Source organism: Anopheles darlingi, chromosome 3 (genome assembly GCF_943734745.1).
Source record: "Anopheles darlingi chromosome 3, idAnoDarlMG_H_01, whole genome shotgun sequence".
NCBI lineage: Eukaryota > Metazoa > Arthropoda > Insecta > Diptera > Culicidae > Anopheles > Anopheles darlingi.
Window position 1 is genome coordinate 27,383,439 of NC_064875.1, and position 21,827 is coordinate 27,405,265.

General features: G+C 40.5%; 4 protein-coding genes across 6 annotated transcripts; all 4 read left to right on the plus strand.

Moving 5' to 3' along the window:
• The first annotated feature begins 6,883 nt into the window (after positions 1-6,883).
• On the plus strand, positions 6,884-7,560 carry LOC125954355 (uncharacterized). The gene is made up of 2 exons (XM_049684565.1): positions 6,884-6,928; positions 6,995-7,560. The coding sequence occupies exons 1-2, from the start codon at positions 6,923-6,925 to the stop codon at positions 7,550-7,552; spliced, it is 564 nt and encodes a 187-aa protein (XP_049540522.1). The 5' UTR covers positions 6,884-6,922; the 3' UTR covers positions 7,553-7,560.
• A 1,946-nt stretch (positions 7,561-9,506) lies between these two features.
• LOC125954352 (uncharacterized) lies at positions 9,507-12,778 on the plus strand. Its single transcript, XM_049684559.1, has 3 exons — positions 9,507-9,541; positions 9,608-10,006; positions 12,612-12,778. Exons 1-3 carry the CDS (start codon positions 9,536-9,538, stop codon positions 12,768-12,770), a joined length of 564 nt encoding a protein of 187 aa, XP_049540516.1. The 5' UTR covers positions 9,507-9,535; the 3' UTR covers positions 12,771-12,778.
• Positions 12,112-14,742, plus strand: LOC125954353 (uncharacterized). Of its 2 annotated transcripts, none has more exons than XM_049684562.1 (2): positions 12,112-12,146; positions 14,176-14,742. In XM_049684562.1, the coding sequence occupies exons 1-2, from the start codon at positions 12,141-12,143 to the stop codon at positions 14,731-14,733; spliced, it is 564 nt and encodes a 187-aa protein (XP_049540519.1). In that variant the 5' UTR covers positions 12,112-12,140; the 3' UTR covers positions 14,734-14,742. The 2 variants fall into 2 exon arrangements, with proteins under 2 accessions (XP_049540519.1, XP_049540518.1); XM_049684561.1 differs by lacking the exon at positions 12,112-12,146 and adding an exon at positions 14,075-14,109.
• Positions 14,743-16,262: 1,520 nt separating this feature from the next.
• Positions 16,263-19,286, plus strand: LOC125954354 (uncharacterized). Of its 2 annotated transcripts, none has more exons than XM_049684563.1 (3): positions 16,263-16,297; positions 16,364-16,762; positions 19,061-19,286. In XM_049684563.1, exons 1-3 carry the CDS (start codon positions 16,292-16,294, stop codon positions 19,217-19,219), a joined length of 564 nt encoding a protein of 187 aa, XP_049540520.1. In that variant the 5' UTR covers positions 16,263-16,291; the 3' UTR covers positions 19,220-19,286. The 2 variants fall into 2 exon arrangements, with proteins under 2 accessions (XP_049540520.1, XP_049540521.1); XM_049684564.1 differs by having other exon boundaries at positions 16,364-16,750.
• Positions 19,287-21,827: the final 2,541 nt, after the last annotated feature.

Here is a 21,827-nt window from a genome sequence, read left to right on the forward strand (position 1 = left end):
ACGGTTCCTTTAAGTATCTCTCGGGGGCACCCTTCGTTGCGTAACGCCATCATTGATTACTTTACTGACCCCGCCTGGTTCGGTTGGTTGGTGTCCGTCTTCCGGGGCAACGTCTAGGAACGTTCTAACATCACGGAAGGTCGTAAAGTTGCTGCTGGTGTTGTTTGTGTGTGTATTAGCCACTGTTACATATTTATGCTCATTCCTGTCCTAAATGAATTCGGTTCAGGATTCATAAAAAGACCACCCGGAACCAGGAGGCAAGTAATTTGGTAATGAAATGATTGATCGCTTATCAGGAGGAAAAGCGTTGGATCCCTTACTATGCTGCAAAGTATTACAAATCTATTCGTTTATCGTAAAAGTATCAGAACAATGATAAATGAGTCAGCACCCTGCCAGAAATGAACATTCAACTCGAGCAAAGTTAAGGGAAAATGTACGAAAACAGCATGATGATTGGAAAACTTTCTATTACCCATATATTGTTCCATACCAAAAACGAGTCATGTTTTGGAAGAACAATGCCAGAACAAACGATGTTCACGAGCCCGGATAACCAGCCCCTTTACACCATACATTGTGCCAGAGTTTAAAACCCCAACCCCAAACTCCCAATTAGCTCTGCTCGTCACAGATTCTCCAGTACGCCTGCAGGAATGAGCTGGAATGAGTAATGAAAAAATAACAAACTTATCGCATTCGCCCAGCCATGGACCAGCCCGCCCGTGGCAGATTGAGTCGCTAGCGCTAACCGCTTAACCCGAGTACATAGCTCCTATGGCATTTTCAGCTTTCGACAGTTCATGTATCATTGTGGCTGGGTTGGTTTTTGGAAAGAACGGAAAGAAGACACTCCACGGAACAGCTCTGGAATGGAAAGGATGACGAGAAGTATTCTTGCCGAAAACGGGATAAAACGTTGGCAAAACCTCTCAAGCCCGACCTTCTCTTTCTCTCCAGGGAGGGCCATGTTTTGCTTGTCAGCTAATTTGATTCTCCTCCATTCCAGCAGATTGGAATGCATCGACCCCGATGGTACGAGCAGTAAAGTTGTTTCGGTTTTCGGGTTTCCTAGATGGAAAAATTGAACGTTACTATGGATACGGTTTTGTAATAACGGTGCCTTCAGCACAGGAAAGTGCTGAGAAAACCCCTTTACTATCATCTTGCAGTATGTTGATAACGATTGGTTCATCTAGTTAATGTACATTTAGTTGTGGCTCACACCAGCAATAGGAAATGAATTTTCCACGTTTTAATCACAAACTCTCGACGTCCTGGAGTGGCGCCAAGCCAAGAACCTGTTAGCTAATTCTAATTCTATACGTTCTCTAGGTGCGCTGATGAGCTGCTGCTGCTGCTGCCGTACCGTAAGGTGCCTCCGCCGCTGATTTGCATAATTATTTATTACAAGAATAATCGAAGCGGATGTAAAACGGTGTGTCCCCCGTGGCAATTGCCTGCCTCGTACGGATCTCGTCGTGCGGTCTGCTGGTCGCTAAACTCGTCGCTGTGTATCGTCTAGATTCCGAGAAGATAATGAAGTGAAGGAAAGTTGAAAATTAAATGATGGCACACCACTATCCATCCGCTGGATGCTGCGCCGTTTTCTACATATTATGCTGAATCTGGCCCAGAGGAAGTAGCGTCGTGTCGATATTGATACTTTGTGACACCTATGAATAGACATGAGGCATTAAGGTGTACTTTCAAGGTGCTCAGTAGGCTGGTACATGCTTCACAATTGGAAAAATCATCAGAAGGCTGTGGATAAACACTAAAAAGGAAAGAAATCTTTTATGGGTATAAGCTTAAAACGAAGCAATAGAAATGATTTTTTTGCTTATAGAAATCTGTTAGTACACTCAACTTATCGTCAGAAAGCACCTCTCTTTGCCGCATTAGAATCCAGTTCTAGAACGCCAAACTAATTACAGTAAATATACATAAATTACAATGATCCTCACATGCACGGCCGACACACCACGCGGTTACAGTGTTCCATTCCGTGCTTCGACGCGTAGGCAAATGAGATATCATACGCAAAACGTTAACATATTATAATGATAAATACCGCATCTTCGCTTCGTCCTGTGCAAGAGCATCGCGTAAGACCAGCCCAGCCAGCCAGTAATGACACCAGTTAATAGCACGCATTGACATGCATTGAAGCTGCGTGTGCGCGTGAAGAACGTAAGACGTACACATCACTCGGCTACCTGCTGTTGTAGTAGCTACTTAGCACGTCGGCGACGACGACGGCGACGGTGATGGCGGCGAAATTGGATGTCCATCTGTCCGTGTGATGCATCCGTGACTTTGATGTCACTTGACGTCTTTGACGATGGTTGCCTGGCACAAACGGTCCGGTCGCCGGATCGATCGTTCGAGGACGGATAATTAGAAACACGAAACACGGCCGCTTCTCCGTTAACCTCTTAATTATGTTCTCGGCTGCCAGTGTCGTCGGCGTCGTCGGCTCGCTCGCGCTCATAATTGCCGACCTCGCGTACGTGGGCAGCATTGAACGCGGTGGACACGATGTGGACAGGTTTGCCGGAACAATTACGGCCAATGTATAATGGTGTCAAGACGATGATGGTAAACGCTGATCGGCTCAGAAGATGATTGGAAGGGAATTGAATTAGGAACGAAAAATGGTGACCAGTCAAATTCGTAGTAGCTCGTGGCTGCGGAGGTTTGTCTGTTCATCCTTCGATTCAATAATTGGTCTGTTAGCTTCATCGTTAACTGAATCGTAAGTCTATACCCAATAATTACTTATAAGTTTGATGTCAATGTTGATTCATATGCTAAGGAAAAGATAGGGAAATGGACTACAATCCCAAACATATTACACATTAGTATTTAGAAGATCAAAGGCATCTGTACAGAAGAAGAACTACTGAGACAGTACATCGTAAAGAGATGGAAGGATTTGGGGAACTTTAATGAGAATGTTAAAATGTCCTTTGCCTAGAGTTTAGATGTAACCGTAATTGTTACACAACGAAGAAAAAAAATATGAAAAAATCTTTTCGATATTCGAGTGTTGTATATTATAGGTAATTCATTTTTGCAAACAAAGGAAAATTGTTGCATACCAGAAAATATCATATGTATGGTTAAGCGCAATTTATGTTTCATACATAATTTGACATTAAATTTGTTTACCTTCAACACTAGTGTTGAAACAATTACTTGTGACTAGAGTACAATCTTTTAGGCTATATTTCAGAAATGATATAGGAACATTTTTGCAATGTTTATAACCTATAAGCTAGTAAAAGCTGAAGGATGTATAGATATTTCTAGTCAATCAAATGTTTCCATTTTTCAACATTTATTCGGTACGTGCTAATTCATGCTCATTTCCTGCTTTTGTCAGTATCCCATTAAAGTAAAGAGTTAAAGTGGAATGTTATAGTTTAATATAACAGCTAAAATAAAACCGATTGATAATTTTAACTAAAATATATCTCCAAAAATTTACCATTTCTAGCCAGAGTTTAAGAATTTTTTCCAATGGATTAGAACTGTAAAAAATATCTTAGGAAATACAAATGGAAAAATAATACAATAAAATTTATCGTAGAAAATGCCACTTTGAAAATATATACCCACTTATACAAGCAGTAACATCTGAGGTGAATCTGAGTGAATATTGATTAAACAATCTCATCATAATTAGTATTTCCTTTCGGTACGAAATAAGAAATTAGTATTCCAGCTAAACACTGAACGTAGCTCCTTCGCCATGAATTAGCGAATGAAAAATGGAACCAACATAACTTCTTCCGGTGGTAACGGACCCATTTCAATCATCGTCTGACATAATTTCCATCATCCAGAGTATAGTCAGAACCGGTAAGACTTATCGCCAGCAATGCCAACAGCAAAAAACCGTGTACTCACCGAGCACTAAACCCGGCTTTCCGTGGCAGTGTAATTGAAAATTGAAACATCCTCCCGAGGGACGTTGATTTGTTTTTTGCATGACGATGCTTTGCTAAGCCCATTCGCCCAAAGGCTAATGACTGTTCAAAAGAATGTACGGTTCGCGATAAAAATGTCTCAAACTACCGCCGAATGGCCGAATGGTTTTCAGTCAAATTGCTTCCAACTACCGACCACCGCAAGTCGTGATTTCATTCGGGCTGGTGGAAACTTAACCACATTGTTTACACAGCTAAATACTTCGTTTAAATAATTGCCGGTGCGTGACAGCGTCGGCATGATGCCGCTGTGCGTGATTGCAGGACATTTGCAAAAACCGGAGAAGAAAATGTCCACGGAATTGCGAATGTCTTGGGTATGCAATTGAAACGGTAAGTCCGTTCTCTCGGTTCTTAATAACGTCGCAATGAAGTGCTAGCAATGTGTCGGTTTGCTTTGCTGTATTCCTTGTTCTGTGATTTGATTTTCGCCACTTACTGATAGTAATGCCAAGCCAAATAGACGTAACGTGTCCGACAACAGTCTTATTATGGTGACTTCTTGTGGCTAGCTACTGAAAAAAACTCGACGGTCACTAATCTGAATTCTCTCGAGTACGAATGGACGAGCAGCCGGATGGTTTTGGCGAAGACCAAGGGATTTAATTGTCAGCCTGATAAAAAGAAAACCTCTTCTGGGGTAACATAAATACATCAGCGTCCTACTGGAACGCTACGAAAGACCGCGATCTGGACTTGAGAGCTGGTATTTGAAAAATATAATTACAGTTAACAACGTGGATTACCTTTGCCTCGGTACGATGGTAGCATTAAGGCTTCTTGCCGCTCAGGAATTTCCACCTTCCGGGCGAACCGTCTTATTGCTGAGAGTCTTTTATATTACTTCCATTCCTGCTAGTAGCCCTTATGAAAAGTGACTTTTGCTGTCCTGCAGCGGTAGCAGCAGTGGAAGTAAATGGAGCATTAGGATTACGTTTGCCACTTCGCTTCGAATCAAATGCAAAGCGTGAACAGAGAAAAGGAACGGCATCTCAGTGTTTCTGGTGGAGTGAGTTTATTTAATTTCCGTTATCGATCTTATGAAAGCAAATAATATATGCTCACATTTACGCAATCCGAACGAAGATTTTCTGCCGAATGATTGGAAAGGAAAGGCAGCAATCATTTGATGGAAATGGCACACAGGTGTACTCATATCGATAGCAATCCGATATGCTTTCTTATTTTTGGGATTCGATTCATAAAGTGGAGTAAATTGTTCTGATCAGACCATCTGTTACTGTTGAAATCAATCTAGAGCGTTCTTGTCAGAAGACGTAGAGACTAAATACGCAGTCGAAAACGCTGAAGCAATATACAATGTTCAAAACTTTGAATAGAGTACTTTGAAGTCAGGGTACCTCAGGGAAATCATATTTAACCTTTTACTAGACCTTGATATAATGCTTAAAAATCAACTTCGCTCAATAATTAAAACTTTCTAATGTGCAAATGTTTAATAATCATTTTTTTCTGCCTTAAACAAGATCTATCAATACACTTGTAATTGTGCAATTATCGAAAAATGCAATTTGCAACGTACTGCTACAATGATGCAGAGAAACTTTTCTCACAAAACTCAAACAAACTATTTTGGGGAAACAACGGTAAAGAGAAATTGAAAAAAATATCCTTTTATCTAACTACAAATCATGTAAAATAGCACCGAGAGTAAGAACTTCTCCACGACATTCTCTTGCTTTTTCCCGTTAGTAAAAGGAATACGGTGTTGCAAAACTTTCTGCATATTTATGAGCGTCCCGTTCGATTGAAATATGCGCAAAACGAAGGGTGTTACCTGCTTCTGAATCCACAGAAACCTTCACGCTTCACGGGATCTGATTCAAACTCAGTAATGGCTACCATAAGCCACCGGATTGCTTTTTCGTTTTTTGCCTTTTCTGGTTACACATTGAGAAAACTTTAATTTCGTCAGTTCACTGACTAGCTGAAGGTGGAAAGGAAAACATTGGAACAGCAGCAAACATATTTGGATAACACGTACTGTAACATCTTGTCCAGCGTCTTTGCAATCCGCGGATCCGTGAACGATGCGACAAAGACCGTTCAAGTCACCAGAACAAACCTTCTTCGGAGCAATCGTGCGCATCGAATTGAGTGTTCCAAAAAGCGAGGGATTTAACATTTCCTCCAGCAACACCCGAGGGGTGGTCTGGTCTCTTTGGACAACCTTTCTCTCTATTGGCTTCATGTAGTTGCGCGAAAAGTTTTTAATTCTATTCCATACCGAAGCAGGAAGCAGCGAAAGTTAAAAGTTAGAGTCAGTCAACTTGCTCTGCACCGGCAAACAATTGAGATGCGGTGCAACATTTGCGCCGACATGGGTAAAGTTATGAATGTTGCTGGCGATCTTCTATGTTTAATTCCTGACAGTGGAGCTAACTCTCAATCTTCTCGATTGCCGACAGTTTGTTACTTCACGAATGTTGATGGTAATTTCTCTGCAGTATCTCTACGCTGACGAAACTTCTTTAAGGCTTAAAGTAAAATAGTCAATCTTGTAAGATTGAAAGAAGCTTCTTCACTGTCATTGCTTGTTACTTACCCTATGCTAATGTGAGATTAAGGCAAGCAGGAACAGTATATTGTATGGAAACTGCTAAAATGTACTTCAAGTAATTTGCACAAAGGAAAGGTTAGATGCATCCGAAATGCATCAGTATGAAGCAATGACAACATCACATTCCACGCAACACTGAGTTTCGAGTCTGGCTCAATAAAATGCTATCGAAATCTCCGAAAAACCCAAAAGAGTTAGACGAACCACATATGAAGTGAGAGAAAACTGAAAGCTGCGGTTGGGTTAACAGCCATAAGTATAAAAGCGCTCAGCAGCTTGAGATCAGCATCATTCGTATCACAGGCTTTCGATCGTGCAGTACATCCAAACAGTAGGCACAGACATGAAGGTAAGCTCTACACTCGTATTATCTGAATCCATTGGAAGAATTACAAAACTTATTTTCTTCTTCCAGGCGTTCATTGTATTCACCATGGCTGTTGCGATTGTCAGCGCGACGGCAGTCGACACGTCCAAGAAGGAAAAGCGTGGCCTCTGGGAACAGGGATCGGCTCAGCTAGAGTCCTACGAATCTTCCTATGGCTACGATCACCAGTACCCGTCTCATGAATACTCCCACGGTAAAGACTACGTCGAGAAGGAAGTGAAGCAGATCATCACCAAGAAGGTCCCAGTTCCTTACCCGGTTGAGGTTGAGAAGCACTACCCTGTTGAGGTCAAGGTCCCATACCCAGTGGAGGTTGAGAAGAAGTACCCGGTCGTTGTTGAGAAGAAGGTACCAGTTTACGTGGAAAAGAAGTATCCAGTCCATGTTGACCGCCCATACCCAGTGGAGGTGAAAGTCCCAGTCGAGGTCCCGGTCTACCAGAAGGAGTACGTCGAGGTCCCGAAGCCATACGCAGTTCATGTCGATAAGCCCTACCCAGTGTACGTGAAGGAGCCAGTGTACGTTGAGAAACCAGTGTCGTTCTCGATCATCAAGAAGGAGCACAAGAAGCCATTCTTCGGCTAAATGTGAAATAGAGCGATAACTTGGGAAAACTATTTCTATTTTGATTGAGTTTTGTGTATTGAAATCCGAAATGTTACGCTTTCTTTTGAATAGTATACCATTATGTAAGCACATTTTCTTCGCGGCCATGAAGGCTCATAACATCTAGAAAGCTAAACTTGAATCCATTAAATTTGTATTCGTAGCAGGATGGAATACTTTTTCACGCCAAGGTGTTTTTTGAGCGAAACATGATCGTAATACGCTCCTTTTGTTATGATCGAAACATGATCGTAGTATGCTCCTTATGTTATGCCTTATGTTTGTTGAATTGAGACAAAAGAGAACTGAGAATAAAATAGCAAACGACATTGCGACTCAATTCACTCAAGGATTACTATTTATGCGCTTCAAACTTTCTCTAGTCGCACTTGCAAAATAATGAAATAATTGGTGAAATTTATATTATGATGAATCCCCAACGAGCAGAAAAAAATCTTGTTGGTTTTACTGTCAATCCGGTTTTAATCAATCTTGAATCCATATATTCTCATGCTTTTTAGGCTGATATCCTTTGCTACTGCATTGCTTTTTATCGGCATTCATTCATCTAATGGTGATTCTTTTGACATTTATCAATGGATTTAGAATGAAATTACGAGGGAACCATTTACATAAAATGATTTTGTGAGTATTAAACAATGGATTGTTAACCGGCCTGGTGAGAATTCTGACGATTTATTGCATTAAAAAATATGTTTTTAAAGTTATTAAGCTCGAAAACGTACCTGAAATATCCGAGGTGCTTGTATCTAATCATTGAAATCGTGTTGCAAAGTGTAAACGTCCACTAGAGCTGTGCGCTTACCCACGAACCAACCAAACCATTAGAGTTAATCGGTAAAAAAACTCGAGAGAAGACATTTTTCATTTTTTTTCTTAAATCACACGAGTTGCTTGTGAAATCATCAGGACTATCAAAATTAAACATCTTTTCATAAAAAAAGATTACATACAATTGAAAAATGAGTGAAAACGTTCGTTTCAACTCCAGCAAAATATTCAAGATTTCATCTGTAGAAGAGATAGACAAAGCACGAAGTCACCGTGCCCACTGTCGTGCTATGGCGAAATTGCGTACTTTTGTAGATCCTTTAAAATGATATTGAACACTTTATTCGATTTTGTTTTTTTTTACCTATGCACCCTAAAAGAGCACCAACATATTCCCAAAAAAGTGTTAAAATGATCCTTCCTTGTTTACAATACTTATTTTAAACATTCTGAAACCGCTTGCCTGAGTTAATCGGCGACAAGACAGCTGATGGAATTAAAAATCAGTTACAGAAAGTTGACAATGCATAAATCGTATTTGGTTGAAAAAACGTCGGAAATCATACAATTGCAATTCAAGTAAATGGCTTAACTCATAACTTTAGGTACGTAAAAATCTACCAAAACCAAAAGTTTAATTAATTAAACGATTTGTAAGATCAGTTGTCTCAGTGTATGATCATGCGGATAGAGGCATAGAAAAGTAGAATTTTACTTGGTAGAAGGAGCCCTTTGTCACCAATCACATACAGCCTACCTCGACAACAGTGTAGCAAGCATGTCATGAATTATGTTGCAACTCTAGACAAGAATTTCTGAATCATATTTCTTCTAAGATAATACTCGATACATTTTCGAGAATAAGCTATAATCGTGTGGTAATTGGCACAAAGGAAAGGTTAGATGCATCCGAAATGCATCAGTATGAAGCAGTGACTACATCACATTCCACGCAACACTGAGTTTCGGTCCGAGCTCAATAAAATGCTATCGAAATCTCCGAAAACTTGAAAGAAAGACGAACGACGAACCGAGTACAATGCGAAAGGAAACTGATAGCTACAGTTGTGTTAACAGCCACAAGTATAAAAGCGCTCAGCAGCTTGAGATCAGCATCATTCGTATCACAGGCTTTCGATCGTGCAGTACATCCAAACAGTAGGCACAGACATGAAGGTAAGCTCTACACTCATATTATCTGAATCCATTGGAAGAATTACAAAGCTTATTTTCTTCTTCCAGGCGTTCATTGTATTCACCATGGCTGTTGCCATTGTCAGCGCGACGGCAGTCGACACGTCCAAGAAGGAAAAGCGTGGCCTCTGGGAACAGGGATCGGCTCAGCTGGAGTCCTACGAATCTTCCTATGGCTACGATCACCAGTACCCATCTCACGAATACTCCCACGGTAAAGACTACGTCGAGAAGGAAGTGAAGCAGATCATCACCAAGAAGGTCCCAGTTCCCTATCCGGTTGAGGTTGAGAAGCACTACCCTGTTGAGGTCAAGGTCCCATACCCAGTGGAGGTTGAGAAGAAGTACCCGGTCGTTGTTGAGAAGAAGGTACCAGTTTACGTGGAGAAGAAGTACCCAGTCCATGTTGACCGTCCATACCCAGTGGAGGTGAAAGTCCCAGTCGAGGTCCCGGTCTACCAGAAGGAGTACGTCGAGGTCCCGAAGCCATACGCAGTTCATGTCGATAAGCCCTACCCAGTGTACGTGAAGGAGCCAGTGTACGTTGAGAAACCAGTGTCTTTCTCGATCATCAAGAAGGAGCACAAGAAGCCATTCTTCGGCTAAATGTGAAATAGAGCGATAACTTGGGAAAACTATTTCTATTTTGATTGAGTTTTGTGTATTGAAATCCGAAATGTTACGCTTTCTTTTGAATAGTATACCATTATGTAAGCACATTTTCTTCGCGGCCATGATGGCTCATAACATCTAGAAAGCTAAACTTGAATCCATTAAATTTGTATTCGTAGCAGGATGGAATACTTTTTCACGCCAAGGTGTTTTTTGAGCGAAACATGATCGTAATACGCTCCTTTTGTTATGATCGAAACATGATCGTAGTATGCTCCTTATGTTATGCCTTATGTTTGTTGAATTGAGACAAAAGAGAACTGAGAATAAAATAGCAAACGACATTGCGACTCAATTCACTCAAGGATTACTATTTATGCGCTTCAAACTTTCTCTAGTCGCGCTTGCAAAATAATGAAATAATTGGTGAAATTTATATTATGATGAATCCTCAACGAGCAGAAAAAAATCTTGTTGGTTTTACTGTCAATCCGGTTTTAATCAATCTTGAATCCATATATTCTCATGCTTTTTAGGCTGATATCCTTTGCTACTGCATTGCTTTTTATCGGCATTCATTCATCTAATGGTGATTCTTTTGACATTTATCAATGGATTTAGAATGAAATTACGAGGAAACCATTTACATAAAATTATTTTGTGAGTATTAAACAATGGATTGTTAACCGGCCTGGTGAGAATTCTGACGATTTATTGCATTAAAAAATATGTTTTTAAAGTTATTAAGCTCGAAAACGTACCTGAAATATCCGAGGTGCTTGTATCTAATCATTGAAATCGTGTTGCAAAGTGTAAACGTCCACTGGAGCTGTGCGCTTACCCTCGAACCAACCAAACCATTAGAGTTTATCGTTAAAAAACTCGAGAGAAGACATTTTTCATTTTTTTTCTTTAATTACACGAGTTGCTTGTGAAATCATCAGGACTATCAAAATTAAACATTCTTTCATCAAAAAAGATTACATACAATTGAAAAGTGAGTGAAAACGTTTGTTTAAACTCTAGCAAAATATTCAAGATTTCATCTGTAGAAGAGATAGACAAAGCACGAAGTCACTGTACGCACTGTAGTGCTATGGCGAAATTGCGTACTTTTGTAGATCCTTTAAAATGATATTGAACACTTTATTCGATTTTGTTTTTTTTGACCTATGCACCCTAAAAGAGCACCAACATATTCCCAAAAAAGTGTTAAAATCTTCCCTTACTTGTTTACAATACTTCTGTTTAACATTCTGATACCGCTTGCTTGAGTAAATCGGCGACAAGACGGCTGATGGAATTAAAACTCGGTTATAAAAAGTTGACAATGCATAAATCGTATTTGGTTGAAAATTCAATTCAAGTAAATGGCTTAACTCATAATTTTAGGTACTTAAAAATCTACCAAAACCAAAAGTTTAATTAATTAAACGATTTGTAAGATACGCTATTAAACGATTTGGAAGATAAAAAAACAGGTGTGACTAGAGGCATAGAACTTTACTTGGTATAAGGATCCCTTTGTCACCAATCACATACACCGCTACCTCGACAGCAGTATGTGGCGAGCATGTCATGAATTATGGTGCAACTCTAGTCAAGAATTTTTAAATCTTATTTGTTCTAAGATAATACTCGACACATTTTAGAGAATAATCTATCACCATGGCATGATAATTGGCACAAAGGAAAGGTTAAGTGCATCCGAAATGCATCAGTATGAAGCAATGACTACATCACATTCCACGCAACACTGAGTTTCGGGCCTGGCTCAATAAAATGCTATCGAAATCTCCGAAAAACTCGAAAGAAAGACGAACGACGAACCGAGTACAATGCGAAAGGAAACTGATAGCTACAGTTGTGTTAACAGCCACAAGTATAAAAGCGCTCAGCAGCTTGAGATCAGCATCATTCGTATCACAGGCTTTCGATCGTGCAGTACATCCAAACAGTAGGCACAGACATGAAGGTAAGCTCTACACTCATATTATCTGAATCCATTGGAAGAATTACAAAGCTTATTTTCTTCTTCCAGGCGTTCATTGTATTCACCATGGCTGTTGCCATTGTCAGCGCGACGGCAGTCGACACGTCCAAGAAGGAAAAGCGTGGCCTCTGGGAACAGGGATCGGCTCAGCTGGAGTCCTACGAATCTTCCTATGGCTACGATCACCAGTACCCATCTCACGAATACTCCCACGGTAAAGACTACGTCGAGAAGGAAGTGAAGCAGATCATCACCAAGAAGGTCCCAGTTCCTTACCCGGTTGAGGTTGAGAAGCACTACCCTGTTGAGGTCAAGGTCCCATACCCAGTGGAGGTTGAGAAGAAGTACCCGGTCGTTGTTGAGAAGAAGGTCCCAGTTTACGTGGAGAAAAAGTATCCAGTCCATGTTGACCGTCCATACCCAGTGGAAGTGAAAGTACCAGTCGAGGTCCCAGTCTACCAGAAGGAGTACGTCGAGGTCCCGAAGCCATACGCAGTTCATGTCGATAAGCCCTACCCAGTGTACGTGAAGGAGCCAGTGTACGTTGAGAAACCAGTGTCGTTCTCGATCATCAAGAAGGAGCACAAGAAGCCATTCTTCGGCTAAATGTGAAATAGAGCGATAACTTGGAAAAACTATTTCTATGTTGGTTGTCTTTTGTGTATTGAAATCCGAAATGTTACGATTTCTTTTTAATAGTATACCATTATGTAAGCACATTCTCGTCCTTGCTATGATGGTTCATAACCTCTAGAAAGCTATACTTGAATCCATTAAATTCGTATTCGAAGCAGGACAGAATTCTTTTTCACGCCAAGGTGTTTTTTGAGCGAAACATGATCGTAATATGCTCCTTATGTACTAAACCTTATGCTTGATGAATTGAGACAAAAGAGAACTGAGAATAAAACAGCAAACTAAATTGGAGCAACTTACTCAAGGAAGATATAGTTTTTGTATTGACATCCTAATGGGAAGTGACGGTTTGCATTTTCCTGGGTATCGTGTAATTTCTTCCAAAATCACATTTTGTTCAAATATCCAATGATAAAAGACAGAGCTTCACAATAGCAAATAAAACATAAAATATAAATGAAAAAAAAAACAAATTATGGTGATGATCAGATCTGAATAAACGCCGTTGAAATTAAAACAATTGGTCGATAGTTGTACGACGTGGCGCAATACCCTATATCCTTATCAAATATTTGGTGGCTTTTTCAGCAACCTCGGTGCTACTAAGTAATGGGTTATCTTTTTGTTAATAAATTATTCACTCATAAAATATTTTCAAAAGTACTGGAAGTACTGGAAGAATGATACTGTAGCTTTATAGTAACTGCACTCACATATGCATTCAAAGGTCATTTCTGTCGAGAAACGACTCCACGCTCTCGTATTTGCGAAGAGTGGAGAATTATCACCGATATATCGTTTATATGATCATGCGGTTAGAGGCATAGAGAAGTACAACTTGACATGGTATAAGGACCCCTCTGTCACTAATCATACACCGCTACCTCGACAGCAGTATGTGGCGAGCATGTCATGAATTATGGTGCAACTCTAGACAAGAATTTTTAAATCTTATTTGTTCTAAGATAATACTCGACACATTTTAGAGAATAATCTATCACCATGGCATGATAATTGGCACAAAGGAAAGGTTAAGTGCATCCGAAATGCATCAGTATGAAGCAATGACTACATCACATTCCACGCAACACTGAGTTTCGGGCCTGGCTCAATAAAATGCTATCGAAATCTCCGAAAAACTCGAAAGAAAGACGAACGACGAACCGAGTACAATGCGAAAGGAAACTGATAGCTACAGTTGTGTTAACAGCCACAAGTATAAAAGCGCTCTGCAGCTTGAGATCAGCATCATTCGTATCACAGGCTTTCGATCGTGCAGTACATCCAAACAGTAGGCACAGACATGAAGGTAAGCTCTACACTCATATTATCTGAATCCATTGGAAGAATTACAAAGCTTATTTTCTTCTTCCAGGCGTTCATTGTATTCACCATGGCTGTTGCCATTGTCAGCGCGACGGCAGTCGACACGTCCAAGAAGGAAAAGCGTGGCCTCTGGGAACAGGGATCGGCTCAGCTGGAGTCCTACGAATCTTCCTATGGCTACGATCACCAGTACCCATCTCACGAATACTCCCACGGTAAAGACTACGTCGAGAAGGAAGTGAAGCAGATCATCACCAAGAAGGTCCCAGTTCCCTATCCGGTTGAGGTTGAGAAGCACTACCCTGTTGAGGTCAAGGTCCCATACCCAGTGGAGGTTGAGAAGAAGTACCCGGTCGTTGTTGAGAAGAAGGTCCCAGTTTACGTGGAGAAGAAGTATCCAGTCCATGTTGACCGTCCATACCCAGTGGAGGTGAAAGTCCCAGTCGAGGTCCCAGTCTACCAGAAGGAGTACGTCGAGGTCCCGAAGCCATACGCAGTTCATGTCGATAAGCCCTACCCAGTGTACGTGAAGGAGCCAGTGTACGTTGAGAAACCAGTGTCGTTCTCGATCATCAAGAAGGAGCACAAGAAGCCATTCTTCGGCTAAATGTGAAATAGAGCGATAACTTGGAAAAACTATTTCTATTTTGATTGAGTTTTGTGTATTGAAATCCGAAATGTTACGATTTCTTTTGAATTGTATACCATCATGTAAGCACATTCTCGTCGTGGCTATGATGGCTCATAAACTCTAGAAAGCTAAACTTGAATCCATTAAATTCGCATTCGAAGCAGGACAGAATACTTTTTCACGCCAAGGTGTTTTTTGAGCGAATCATGATCGTAATATGCTCCTTATGTACTAAAAATTATGCTTGATGAATTGAGACAATAGAGAACTGAGAATAAAACAGCAAACGAAATTGGAGCAACTTACTCAAGGAAGATATAGATTTTGTATTGACATCCTAATGGGAAGTAATTGTTTGGATTTTCCTGGGTATCGTGTAATTTCTTCCAAAACCACATTTTGTTCAAATATACAATGATAAAAGACAGAGCTTCACAATAGCAAATAAAACATAAAATATAAATGAAAGTATCCGCCCGTAAGTTACCAACAAAAAAAAAATAAATAAATGAAAGTAAAAACAAATTATGGTGGATCGAAAAGTTTTATTTCCCTGTGAAGTAACATAAAATTGCAGTGCTTGGGAGTTGGGGGGCTGTTGTTACAACTAATGCTACAAAGTGTCGTGTTATACTCTTAATTTGACGAAATCAAGATAACCATTCCTCAAGTCAAATCAGATCTGAATAAACGCCGAAGAAATTGGTAAAATAATTGGTCGATAGTTGTACGACGTGGCGCAATACCTTATATCCTTATCAAATATTTGGTGGCATTTTCAGCAAACTCGGTGCTACTAGGTATTCGGTTTTCTTTTTGTTGGAGATAAATTATTCGCTCATGAAACATTTTCAAAAGTACTGGAAGTACTGGAAGAATGATACCGTAGCTTTATAATACCTGCACTCATGTACACATTCAAATGTCATTTCTGTCCAGAAACGACTCCACACTCTCGTATTTGCGAAGAGTGGAGAATTATCACCGATATATCATATATATGATCATGCCGACAGAGGCATAGAAAAGTAGAATTTTACGTGGTATAAGGACCCCTTTGTCACCAATCACATACAGCCTGCCTCGACAGCAGTGTGGCGAACATGTCATGAATTATGGTGCAATGCTAGATAAGAATGTTTAAATCTTATTTGTTCTAAGAACACTGGACAAGATTTTTTAAATCTTATTTGTTCTTAGATAATACTCGATACATTTAGAGAATAATCTATAATCGTATGGTAATTGGCACAAAGGAAAGGTTAAGTGCATCCGAAATGCATCAGTATGAAGCAATGACTACATCACATTCCACGCAACACTGAGTTTCGGGCCTGGCTCAATAAAATGCTATCGAAATCTCCGAAAAACTCGAAAGAAAGACGAACGACGAACCGAGTGCAATGCGAAAGGAAACTGATAGCTACCGTTGTGTTAATAGCCACAAGTATAAAAGCGCTCAGCAGCTTGAGATCAGCATCATTCGTATCACAGGCTTTCGATCGTGCAGTACATCCAAACAGTAGGCACAGACATGAAGGTAAGCTTTACACTCATATTATCTGAATCCATTGGAAGAATTACAAAACTTATTTTCTTCTTCCAGGCGTTCATTGTATTCACCATGGCTGTTGCCATTGTCAGCGCGACGGCAGTCGACACGTCCAAGAAGGAAAAGCGTGGCCTTTGGGAAGAGGGATCGGCTCAACTGGAGTCCTATGAGTCTTCTTACGGCTACGATCACCAGTACCCATCTCACGAATACTCCCATGGTAAAGACTACGTCGAGAAGGAAGTGAAGCAGATCATCACCAAGAAGGTCCCAGTTCCCTATCCGGTTGAGGTTGAGAAGCACTACCCTGTTGAGGTCAAGGTCCCATACCCAGTGGAGGTTGAGAAGAAGTACCCGGTCGTTGTTGAGAAGAAGGTCCCAGTTTACGTGGAGAAAAAGTATCCAGTCCATGTTGACCGTCCATACCCAGTGGAGGTGAAAGTCCCAGTCGAGGTCCCGGTCTACCAGAAGGAGTACGTCGAGGTCCCGAAGCCATACGCAGTTCATGTCGATAAGCCCTACCCAGTGTACGTGAAGGAGCCAGTGTACGTTGAGAAACCAGTGTCGTTCTCGATCATCAAGAAGGAGCACAAGAAGCCATTCTTCGGCTAAATGTGAAATAGAGCGATAACTTGGAAAAACTATTTCTATTTTGATTGAGTTTTGTGTATTGAAATCCGAAAGCGTCATTTGTTCATTATCTCGTCAAGAATGGGTTATCGTTACGGAAAAAGATGATGGTGATATCAACCGTTAACACAAAAATAGGACTATTGTTCTCGAACCATAGCATGGTGATGGTAGTTGTTCGGAAATAGTAATTGATTCCATTCAATCATTTTTTATCACAATTGTTCAAGTAATCCTGTCACTTTTAAACCTAAAAGTTTGCAATATACAAAGGACTTTGATTACAAAAGACGTCACTCATATTCAATTGATTTCATATAGCTCGTCGAACCATGAAAATTGTCACCTTTAAAACCCTTGACCTTGTAAGAAATCCGCAATATTCTCCCATATCTACAATACAACAATTTATAGTTGAATAACCTTCATCAATGTGAGGCAACAGCAGAGAGTAATTAAAATTACGAGTTAACTAAAGAATGTTCATCATTTATCATCCCGGTGCGACTTGCACACGCAAAATTACATTGCCAAAGCGCAACATTTATTAAACGACGATGCGTATTATAAATGATATCATACAAAAGATACACATGAGTTTTTTGGACTATGATCACTACTACCAGCAATAAAATACCAAATGTGGTGCGTTGGCAGGATGTATAGACAGATAAATAGAAAAGTTTCTTATTTTATCTTTCGGCACTATGATGTTTGGAACCTAAAATCGAAAATGTTAAATGAAACCGAAATTTATTCTCCTTTCATTGCATTGTGGACTCGCCAACCATTTTACATTTCCTTTACACGTTTTACTAATTATGAAATACAAAACGATGGATTTCGTAAAAATCTTTTTGTATAACAACTCTGCTGTGACATTTTGACCTCCAGTGCCCTCTGCAGAGAAACATTTTCCAAACATCCGCTCTGAGATCATTTGACTTAATCGCAACGCTTTGAAACTAAACTATTTGATGAGCGGACCATCGGATGTGGTGCTGCTATCATGCCCAATTGGAGCAATAGCTACGTAGATAATAGAATATGTTTAAAACATTTGATTCACTAAAGCTCCGCACCAATCGTGTCAGCTCTCATCAACCTCAAAAAGACAACGTAACATGGGTCAGGTTGCGGTCGACCACCCTTTCTGGGCGGTCTAGGCTGGGCATTTCCACTACACTGAGTTTAACCCCTGAATGAGTAAAATTTTAAAATGGTGCATTTCCCAGAAATTAAACACTTGAAAATGATGCCACTAACACGATGACTTAATGTCATCATAGATTAAGGACGCTTGGAGTATGTACGGTTTTAAAGAACCTCAATAAAATAGGATGTTTTTGGGATGAAGAAAAACTAAATGCATGTCCCCTAAGGGTTCAGTTGGGTGAAACGTGATCGGATAAAAGCTTTTTCTTCATTTTCCGGAGATGCGCTGAGCAACTGACCGTGTGCACCTAATATGAAGTAACTGTCGGGGCGGTTTACTGACGTTGCAGAATGTGAAGCGAAGGAGAGTTGGACAATCAGTTCGATTTCGGGAGTATAAAAGGTAAGCTACGGCAGAAGTAAGAGCATCATTCGGTTGTGATCGTTCACTGCAGTCAGTCAACGGTAGACACCAGAAGATCCAAGTAGGCAGACATGAAGGTAAGAAACAGTGTAGCTTCAACAGCGAAACTTTGTAACTTCAACTCAATTCATTCCTTCTTCTAGGCGTTCATTGTATTCACCATGGCTGTTGCCATTGTCAGCGCGACGGCAGTCGACACGTCCAAGAAGGAAAAGCGAGGCCTCTGGGAACAGGGATCGGCTCAGCTGGAGTCCTACGAATCTTCCTATGGCTACGATCACCAGTACCCATCTCACGAATACTCCCACGGTAAAGACTACGTCGAGAAGGAAGTGAAGCAGATCATCACCAAGAAGGTCCCAGTTCCTTACCCGGTTGAGGTTGAGAAGCACTACCCTGTTGAGGTCAAGGTCCCATACCCAGTGGAGGTTGAGAAGAAGTACCCGGTCGTTGTTGAGAAGAAGGTCCCAGTTTACGTGGAGAAAAAGTATCCAGTCCATGTTGACCGTCCATACCCAGTGGAAGTGAAAGTACCAGTCGAGGTCCCAGTCTACCAGAAGGAGTACGTCGAGGTCCCGAAGCCATACGCAGTTCATGTCGATAAGCCCTACCCAGTGTACGTGAAGGAGCCAGTGTACGTTGAGAAACCAGTGTCGTTCTCGATCATCAAGAAGGAGCACAAGAAGCCATTCTGGGGTTAACCTTCTGGCTGGCCGTGAACGAACGGGCTCGTGCAATATAGATTTCTAAACAAAACTTGCTTTTTATTTGATTCTTTTTGATTTGCGTTGTTCTGTTCTAACTTTTCGTCGTCTTCTTATCGTGATAAGAACGTTTAGAAGATCATTTGAAAGAACAACAGGTTTCTATTCCTAAAACCGTTTTGTACACTTGAAGTACACTGTAACATTCGCTTTCCAAATTGAATTGTATAACACCATCAAATGAATTTAAGTCTTTGAAACGTAATTTTTAGTGGTTTGAAGCGTAAACTCATCGCTCAGAAGATGCTCGCAACGCAAAGACAATAGCATACTGCACAGCATCTCTTGTTAACGAAATAAATTAAATACGAACGAAGCTGTCTTGTGATACTAGAAATTTTCCACAATAATCACAAATAATTTTTCAATCGCATTGCCTTTTTAAACGCCATGGTCCAATTAAAATGATTCATCATTTTCTTTCGAAGCCTGAAGTAATATGCAGTAATGACTCCATTTCTCTCCATTTCTCAATCTTCGCTTTATTTACAGAGTAAAGTTTCTCCTTTATCTGCCCAATTTGACTGAATTTCTCGATGAGCCGTTTTTCCACCGGTATGCTGTATAACGCACTACTCCAACATGTTTTATTGAATTCCCTGTCATTTGTCATGACGCGCTCTAGTGATGTCTCCAAACTCCATTCACGCCACACGTAAAATAATCGAAAATTCGTTTGTTATTACTTCCGTCTTTCCACCTCCACCAGCGTCATCTGAATTCTCCTGTTTATCTATGGGTTTAAGACTTTAGACCAACTTCGCTACGCAATACGCGATACAAAATGTCACTCAATAATGTCCTGCCCGGTTTCGGTTTTTTTCCTGTTATATTGTTGCATTCAAAAGCTTCCATTACGCTGGTCTTCTTCGCTGTATTCATGGTACGGTTCCGTTAGGCGAGCCACCAGAGCGAACTCGTCATCGTTATCGGTCAATCGTCGATAGGCCAAAAACCTCAGCTCAATGTTTGTGCTTTTATATAGTGCAATTTTTGGGAGATACTTTTGAGATGTTAGTTTTGTCCAAAGATGCTTAAGAGTCTACAGATTGCTGATTAGTTAGTTGTCGTATATTTGCTCTAGATGTATGATTATTTTACTTCTCGAACGCGCCAGATCAAGAACAATGGTTTTTCGTTGACAGCTGGATAAAAAGTTGAACTACCTGAACTCATAGAGATACTATTGGTTTGAGCTGCAAATGCGTTTGGTTTCAAACATATCCAAATTAATTGTGCGCATCGTTACTTATTGGTTGAATACATGTTGGTTATTCGTTTGCGTCTATTTGAACTGAACTGGATAGACAATTTGCGAAGACAATTCTACTATTGTTTTTGGGTAAATTCCTTTAAGTATTCGCTTTGACCACCAAAAAATCCCGTTTACGATGGTCAACACCACCTCAACACATTCCATCAATAACAATTCCTTTCTGATACAACTTCCTTCGCATCCCCTCCTCAGCAGTCGCTCGCACATGTATTGCTATAGTTAGTCGCTGAACAGCGCAAGTGCGTAGCACTCTTTTCGTGCGATCTACTCCAATCCTTAATAGTAATAAATTTGCATGTAATATGTAGTGATATCATCATATACCTTAGCCAATAGGAATCTATTTACACTACGCATGTCTACGCTGAAATGATGCATATCGAGCCATTCGTCTATCCATCCGAACCGATCCAAAAAAGCTAACGGTTTGTCTTTCCCTCCTTCACAATCTGCTGCCAACCTTCTTGCTTGCATAAGAACTAAGATGACTGGGATGTTTTTTTTTTGGGGAAAAAGTGCGAACAAAGAAATTCGAAGCAAAGTCGCACGATGAAATGATCCGCTCACTATTGTTTAAGAGTATTCGCTTATCACATATAAATAATATCACAGGTTCAATACAACACGCACGTGAAGAGGATGTGGGTTTAATTTGAAAATTTAATAAACTTCCATTAACCATTTCGGAATTCTCTCTCTCTTTCTGTCACTCTTTTTCGATTATTCCATCAAATTCATGTGTTAATCCCATTTTATGATGTTTGTTTTTAATATCTAAAAGTATAGTGTCACTTTGTCCACTGTCCACTATCCAGTTCATCTAACTCCAATACTGGGTTTACAGAAAGATTCCTCAAAATGCAAGCATTGAATAAACGCTCACGCAAGGAACCTATTTGAAGTGCTTGTCCTAGAAACACTAAACCAAGGATCATCCTACCCCAAAACAACAAGCTTTCGTGCAAAGCAGTTCCCCAAAAACCCACTCGGAAGCGAATTTGTCACCCCCGGACCACCACACACACACCCACATTGGGGAACAACAGTAATTCCTTTTTTTTTCCTTTCCATTCGATCGATCCGCCGAGACGGGCACTGGGTATTAAGGCTCTCTCGCTTCTTGCGGCCCTATCCGGCACGCTAAATACGACGCCTTAATGGCGACGATTATGATGAACATTAGGATCGCTTTTACGACGCTAATAACAATAAACAGTGTACACGCCCAGCACACAATGGCAACAAAATGCTGTGCTTCCGGTGACGGTG

Excerpts from the sequence above, each read along its gene's own strand:
- LOC125954352 (XM_049684559.1), top strand. Across the intron at positions 10,007-12,611 it reads AGGTGAAAGTCCCAGTCGAG|GTCCCAGTCTACCAGAAGGA; the intron begins GTCCCGGTCTAC and ends GTACCAGTCGAG.
- LOC125954354 (XM_049684563.1), top strand. Across the intron at positions 16,763-19,060 it reads AGGTGAAAGTCCCAGTCGAG|GTCCCAGTCTACCAGAAGGA; the intron begins GTCCCGGTCTAC and ends GTACCAGTCGAG.